The sequence below is a fragment of the Pecten maximus genome, unplaced genomic scaffold (assembly GCF_902652985.1).
Source record: "Pecten maximus unplaced genomic scaffold, xPecMax1.1, whole genome shotgun sequence".
Taxonomy (NCBI): domain Eukaryota; kingdom Metazoa; phylum Mollusca; class Bivalvia; order Pectinida; family Pectinidae; genus Pecten; species Pecten maximus.
Window position 1 is genome coordinate 17817 of NW_022979920.1, and position 8669 is coordinate 26485.

Genomic DNA, 8669 nt, shown 5'->3' on the forward strand with positions numbered 1-8669 from the left:
CGCAAAATCTGTTCCCCTTCTGCCAAGGATGTTTCTGGCCAAATTTGGTCAAAATCCAATATGAACTTTTTGACTAGTAGCGATTTGAAGCAAATGTTGACGGACGGACGGACGACGGACGACGGACGCTGCGCCATGACATAAGCTCACCGGACCTTCGGTCCAGGTGAGCTAAAAAGGAGTCGGTTACTTCACTAATAAATTCCTTACTTCAATATTATTTGAAGATTTCATTCATACATTTGTCTGCCCTGCAGGTAGGGCGTAAGAATTGTACCTGCTGCCCCCATTGGTCAAAATCCAATATGAACTTTTGACTAGTAGCGATTTGAAGCAAATGTTGACGGACGGACGGACGACGGACGACGGACGCTGCGCCATGACATAAGCTCACCGGACCTTCGGTCCAGGTGAGCTAAAAAGGAGTCGGTTACTTCACTAATAAATTCCTTACTTCAATATTATTTGAAGATTTCATTCATACATTTGTCTGCCCTGCAGGTAGGGCGTAAGAATTGTACCTGCTGCCCCCATTGCATGATCGTAAGAGGCGACTAACTTAGGATCTTATCTTTTCTCTTCTTTTTTAAAGAAGTAGTGTAATATGGACGCACAATGAAATAAAATTGATTAATTATAATTAGAAATATCAGATACGGCATTCGGAACACCTCGGCCGATTCTCTACGGTCATCTAACCTCTGATGTATCACGGTATTTGATATGTATAAACGCCGTGCAATTGTGATGCGGTCGCCGTATCACTCATTATGGATGAGTCTCCGCTGTGCATATAGATCTCCAAAATGGCGTCATTCGAACAGTGTTTAAAGTATTCTCTCGATAATTGTCCTTTATTTAAAGAAAAGAAGATCACATTGAAGGAGAAACAGACTGAGACGTTGAGAGCATTGTACGAAGATCATGACTGTGTGTCGGTATTACCCACAGGCTACGGTAAAAGTGTAATATTTCAGCTCTTACCGTGGTTTTGTCAGCTGAAAATGGAGAAACGGAAACCAATGAGCGTGATAGTCGTGTCCCCGCTAAATTCCCTAATCCAGGACCAAGTCATTGCAATGAGGAAGAAGGGATTAAATGCTTGCAGTTTGAACTTCACTGGTATGTGTCAGTTATATCACAGGGACACGTTACAATAATATTGTATGTATAAAATATATGGGGGGGGGGGGGGGGGGGGGGGGGGGGGGGGGTCGATATAAACATGTTATATTGTATATGCTTTATGTTTTGTATGTTTGGATCCCCTCATGTCTGTTATAGATCTGGTAAGATGCAAGTAAAAGCACACAATTAAGACAGGCAGCCATGAAAAAATTATAATGGTCATTTAAAACACAAACAAGTGACTGTCACAATTGCTACCACACATGTTTGAAATAAGCCCTTTCATACATGATGATGTACACATGATACAGTGATAAGTTATATAATAATTATGTCCAGATGATGGTCTGGCTTTGTTGGTTTGGCCAGATATGTATCTCTGTAATTGTCAATTTCAATCCTATTTAAAAACAACCAAATTTTAAATGTCATGTACCAAGATGAAGATTGAATAATACTCTTTCCCGTAACATGTATTGTACCTTTCATTTTTCATTGCTTTGACAATTGTTATCAGCTCACCAGTACTTTTTGGTTTTTCAAACTTACATAACCCAAACCAACTGAAACCGCCAGTAGGCATGACATAACCTATTGTTCTGACTAGTGTGAAATCAGCCTGAATAACCCATCTGTTTCACGTTTCACAGGTACTCATGGCTCAACTTATGAAGATGCGGATTGCGAGAACGATGAGGAACAGGATCATGAATATGTTGAAATTGATGTTCCATTTGAGCAACTGGAGAGAGGAGACTTTTGCATGATTTATTGTCATCCAGAGGCACTATTGAAGACCAGATTTTCTCGACTTCTTAGGTCTCAACTGTACCAAGAGATCATTTGTGCAGTAATCATAGATGAAGTCCATATGGTTTCAGAATGGTATGTATAAATACACATTTGCATTTAAATCGGCATTAGGGCAATGTTGCAAAATAAAATGAGGTAGAATTTATATTTTAGAGTATAATCAGTCCTTATTGAAAAAGAAATCAAGTTGCAATAACCAGTCTTTGCCTTCAACAATATATTTTGAAGAAATGTTAAATTTTGATAATTTTATAATTAAAATTGTTGTAATTTCATTGATGTCGGATTGAATTAAAACTTTGCAGGGTTATTGATATCATCACAATAATGAATATCTAATTATAACCCCAGGCCAGTTTTTGGTAAATTTATCGACAAAGCAGGAAAGAGGCGACAAACAATTACAAATTAATCTTGTTCTATATTTGTTAATGTCAACTGCAATTAATCTTTTTTTTCTTGTTATTTGAAGGGGAGAAGAATTCCGTCCTGCATTCCAGAAGTTTGGGGAGTTAATGTGCATTCTAGAGAAGGCTTTGCATTTAATTCTGACAGCAACTGCTACACCCAAATCAATTGCAAGTCTAGCTAAAGAGCTGAATTTGAAAAATCCACTTGTTATCAGTGAGAATGTGGATCGTCCAAACATATTTATAGACATTAGAAACAGATTGCCAAACATTCATAAATTTGACAAATTTGATGACTTGATAGAACCTGTGGCAACAGAATTGCTGGAAAAAGGAGTTCATTTTCCAGTGACCATAATGTATGTGGAAAGTTTGGAAGCATTGTCTTATTTTTATCAGTTTCTTTCGTATAAACTTAAGGGTGCCAGCTACGATGGTGAGGAAATCCCACAGAATAGAATATATGCTCAATACCACAAAGATTATGCAGAGTCCATGAAGAAAATCATTATTCAGGAACTGACCAAAGAAACCCCTAAAGTCAGATTAGTTTTGGCAACTGTTGCACTGGGAATGGGGCTCAATGCCCCAAGTGTTTCACGTATCATTCATTGCAGGCCCCCAACAACACTGGAGAAATACCTACAAGAAATCGGTCGTGCTGGACGTGTTGGACAACCATCAGTGGCAATTCTTTTTTACAACAAAAATGATATTGCAAAAAACAGAATCGGTATGACAGAAGAAATGAGGAAGTTTTGTGAAAGTGAAACATGTTATAGAATTATTCTTGTGAATTACTTTGGATTTGAAAGTGTTGTTTTTTCAGGACCAAAGGAACATTGTTGCTCCATTTGTAGCAGAAAATGACTCGTCATTACTGACTGTATATATGATTTCTCCCGTCAAGTGTGATTTTAAGCCATTCGCTGCATCTAGTGACATACACATCATTCTTGTGGATTCTGTTGCTGTATAAAGTAGATTCTTAAGACAATTGTTCACAGGGATTATATTTAATGCCAGGGATAGTGACACTCTCACTATGTCTGTATGTTATGATCACTTTTGCAGAGATTATTTCCTGTGAGAAACCATTCAATAACACTCTCACAATAACATCAGTTTCTTTGTTTGTTCTGATGGATATAAACTGCCATAGCAACCATAATTTTGTTGTTAACAAGAAGCCTACATCCATTACCTAAAAGCCTAAAACCATTACCCAGGAACCTATGCCCATTACACAGAAACCTACAGCCATTACTCAGGAGCCTACGATCATTACCCAGAAGCCTACCACCATAACCCTACGACCATAACGCAGAACCCTACCACCATTACCCAGCAGACTACAACTAATACCTAGAAGCCTATAACAATTACCCAGAATACTACCAACATAACCCAGAACCATAAGCCCATCATGCAGGAGCCTACAACCTTTACCAAGGTGACTACCACCAATACCTAGAAGCCTATAACCATTACCCAGAAGACTACCACCATTAGCCAAAGACTAACACCATTACCCAGAAGGCTACCACCACTACCCAGAACACTACCACCATAACCGAGAACCCTTAGACCATCACGCAGTAACTTACAACCATTACCTAACAGCCTATGACCGTTAACAAGAAGCCTACATCCATTACCTAAAAGCCTACCAACATAACCGAGAACCCTTAGACCATCACGCAGGAACCTACTACCATTACTTAGGAGGAGCCAATGACCACTACTTGTGTGGGAAATACAGTACAATAGAGACAATCACAAAAGTTTTGTCCATTTGGATAACAGATGCAAGAGAGGTTTAGTCATCAACGTTTCCAAAGGAGAGGGACTAATGTAACACTAGTTCTATCAGCATTGTTGTGGACCAGTGGAGTGCTGACACAACTTTGATAGTCTAGTGCAATTACAGTAACCTAACAACATGGAACACTGACACATGCCTGCACATTTGCACACCTGTTGAATTCGGACCAAAGTTTTGAACAAATGCCCATTACCCAGAAGCCTAACACCATTACCCAGAAGCCTACCACCATTACCCAGAAGCCTACCACCACTACCCAGAACAGTAACACCAGAACCTAGAACCATTAGACCATCATGCAGTAACTTACAACCATTACCTAACAGCCTATGACCGTTAACAAGAAGCCTACATCCATTACCTAAAAGCCTAAAACCATTACCCAGGAACCTACAGCCATTACTCAGGAGCCTACGATCATTACCTAGAAGCCTACCAACATAACCGAGAACCCTTAGACCATCACGCAGGAACCTACTACCATTACTTAGGAGGAGCCAATGACCACTACTTGTGTGGGAAATACAGTACAATAGAGACAATCACAAAAGTTTTGTCCATTTGGATAACAGATGCAAGAGAGGTTTAGTCATCAACGTTTCCAAAGGAGAGGGACTAATGTAACACTAGTTATATCAGCATTGTTGTGGACCAGTGGAGTGCTGACACAACTTTGATAGTCTAGTGCAATTACAGTAACCTAACAACATGGAACACTGACACATGCCTGCACACCTGTTGAATTCGGACCAAAGTTTTGAACAAATGCCCATTACCCAGAAGCCTAACACCATTACCCAGAAGCCTACCACCATTACCCAGAAGTTTGAATCCCGACAAAAGAAGTGCCCATTACCCAGAAGTTTGAATCCCGACAAAAGAAGTGCCCATTACCCAGAAGCCTACAACTGATACCTTGGATCCAACAATAAAACACTGCTGCGTACATATTAAAGGTGAGCAAATAGATTGTCATTCCATTATATTGATAAATAATTGATTGTAATGCTATAAGACAGAAAATTAACTTTTATTCAAGAGTGATCTTTCACAATATTTCAAAGAAAACGATGTCAATATCCTGTGATGTATCTTAATATGAAATTCAATTGGATTTCAATGATTATTCCTTAAGATACATTACCCAGGAGCCAATGTACATTATCCAGGAGCCCATGACCATAACTCTGGCGTCCATGACCATTACCCCGGAGCCTATAACCTTTATCAAGGAACCAAGGACAAATATCCAAGAGCTAAGTGTTGTGACTTGACTCGCTGATACAGTAGCATAATTTCTTAAATTCATCAATGAAAGTGCATTTTCACAGGGATTTTATGGAGAAGATTAAATTATTAGGAATAAGTTAAACTTGCTCGCAACAAGCATTTTCATTGACTCAAGAAGTTTGTGTTGGTTAAGTTTTTCTCTTTTAACTGCCGGATATAGTAGTGTAATAATTTCTAAAAGAAGGGAGATATTTCATCAAGGATTGTGTACAACAGTTGAAATCAGCATATTAAATTATAAGGATTAACTTTAATATATTTTAATGTTAAGAATCTACAACAAAAATAACTGTAGTGTACTCCCATCATAAACTGCTGTTTTTTTTTGTTTTTTTTTTGGTGTTTTCAAATCAATCTTTAAACCAATGATCATTTTTCAGGAAATGGTGAACATTGTTCAGGAGCCAATTAACATTATCTTGGAGCAGGTGACTATTACCCAGGAGCCCATAATAAAACCTAGCAGCAGACATATTAGAGGTAAGTAATATGCCATTTCTGGTAACCATAATGTAGCAAGTAAAACACAAAAAGAAATTGATTGATATTTTGAAGTCAAAATCAAATACAGAATGATGTAACTTTGATAAGTTCTAAATGAAGTACCAGTCACAATTTTGATATACATCACGACATATTGCAACATAAAATTTGATTGCCATATTCATCCCTACACTATTATCCAGGAGCTGATGACCATTACCCAGGACCGGACAATAAAACCAGGCAGCAGATACATCCAACATCAGGAGGTATCCATAAATCCCCTACAGCATCCCATTTAGGGGAACACTAGGACAGGGGGGAGGGGAAAGGAGGCACTAACAGTTGGTATGCTCACCTGAGCAGAAAGTTCAAGTAAACGGTTCTTATCAACTTCAATATATCTTAAACTTTTCATATTTCCAACTGTTCAAGAACCAATGGTCTGATTTTTCTTCGACCTAAATATTGATACAAGTATACCTTTCATGGTGCCAACCATGCGTTGATAATTTTTGTTTATAGTACGTCAGTGATATGAATCCCAAGATAGCCACCCAGTGGCCTCTGCATAACGGAAACATTTTTCAGCTTTTCAAAAACCACCAGGTCTATTGTGTTCAATTTTTGTACTTGGTCTGAACTTGAGTGTTTGGGGTATATAGGTTGCCAAAATCTGAATCTTTTAACAGTCATTTTTATGTTGATACTACAGTATTACTTAGCGTTGTTATTATTGGGGTTTATTTTACTTTCATTTACATATAATGCACTTTAGACAGTACATGGCATCCAAAACCCACTTCTACTTCAGATCAGATATACTACTATGACATCCAGGATTATAAAGATTATTATGTAGAACCTTGCAGACTGAGATTTTCGGTATGCAATTAACACATTTCATGAAAATCACTGCGGTTGCAAGTAATCAACCTTTACTGTTGTCAAAATAATAATTTTATTGAATCCACATTTTCAGTTTGATCAATTCTCTTTATACATTGTTGCAGTTTTTGGATGTCAAACATTGTTGCATAGTACAATGATCTGTACAGACACGCAACAGACATACACCAACATAGGGTGCAAAAGGAGAGCCTCCACGTGGCGCATCTGGTAACACTGGACATTTAACTGATACATGTACCAAAGTACAGGTGTGCATTGTTGTTTGTCGAGTGGCTAATCTCCCACCACATTATCCATCTTTTAGTCATTCTTAAATCTAACTTTTCATTCAATGATTCAAAACATTTTCTTTTTTCGCCTCTAACCAAATGCTGTTAATCTCCCCAATCCTGTAACTGCCACCAGTTTCATTACAAACACAGAGTTATCGCCCCTTACTACACTTCATTCCATCTGTGACATCCTTTAGGTGTCACCCCACTACCAATTGTTAGGAGATCTTGAATCACTGAATTTTGTTTGTGGTCAAGATACTTCAATTAATGATGTAAATAATTATAAAGAAGTGACTGAACTTGCATTTGGTAATTCTTATACTTTCAATATATAGTTTGAATGCTGGCCATGATATGTAAACATACGATTGCGTCTGGAAATCCAGTAATGAAGTATGTTCAATCACTCAATAACAAAAGATAATACCTATACTGATGTCATTCTCATTTTTTGTGTATGAAAATTAATTACATTTTATTCATATGAAAATGAATTTCAATGTCATAGTCTTTTGTCGGTCAATATAAGTCTGACAGTCATTTCATGAAATGTGTTGACTGTTGTATTGCTTATTCCATGGGTTGGGAATCATTTGGGATTTTCATAATTGATTATGTGTTGCATTTATTGTCTTGGCTGAAGTTGTCTTGTTCTGAATATATATATATGATAGTGTGTATACAGTGTATATATATACGTACTGAAAGAACATCTTAGATACTATTATATAATTATTGATTGGTTATTAGTCCCCTACCGATGAAACCGGGGGGTGACTATATGTTTTGCCTGCGTCCGTCTGTCCGTCCTTCCGGTTAAAGTTTTGGTTAAAGTTTTATAATGGCACACCATTCACTTAATAATGGTATTAGGATGCTGATTCCTTGCATAGAGGTTCTTAGGGTGTGTGGCATTAATTTTGTACAGTTGAAAATGAAAATTATTTTCATTTTTTGATTTTTTTTTTCATAATATGGACTTAACTGTTTTCTCTGTATTGAATGCTTCACTGATGTGAGATTCTTTTGGAATAAAATCAGTGTACTACTATGCAGTGCTATGCAGAATTATGTTTATATTTTAATCCAAGGCGGTTATATATATATTACACATTTCAATTTAAATTCACTTTAGATTCTTTTACTCTGTACAGTAGATATACCAAACTAATATATATACCGGAATATATTTTATGGGCAGCTAGGAAACATTTTTATTCACCCCAATAGAGTTGAATTTACACATTGTTTGGAATGAACTTATTTTCATAAAATGATAATGTTTCAGTTGTGGCTAATTAAACTTTTTTACTCAAATTTGGCTAAAGTTTTAACTTGGGGGCACCGGTAGTGGACATGTATTGGTCTAGCAATACTCACAGAATGCTTGTTTTATTTAGCTTGGTATTTTTATATATAATTACCCATGTATGACTCATTATTATGTAAAATCATTCTGTCATATTTATGCATGTTTTGACATCTTGCAATTACATGTCCTTTGAAAAGGGCAAGAATACAGAATCACTGGCA

The 8669-nt window shown here is 37.1% G+C and overlaps 1 protein-coding gene across 1 annotated transcript; it reads left to right on the forward strand.

The window, feature by feature from the left end:
• The first annotated feature begins 612 nt into the window (after positions 1-612).
• LOC117319309 (ATP-dependent DNA helicase RecQ-like) lies at positions 613-3704 on the forward strand. Its single transcript, XM_033874140.1, has 3 exons — positions 613-1122; positions 1779-2013; positions 2414-3704. Exons 1-3 carry the CDS (start codon positions 807-809, stop codon positions 3219-3221), a joined length of 1359 nt encoding a protein of 452 aa, XP_033730031.1. The 5' UTR covers positions 613-806; the 3' UTR covers positions 3222-3704.
• The last annotated feature ends 4965 nt before the right edge of the window (positions 3705-8669 follow it).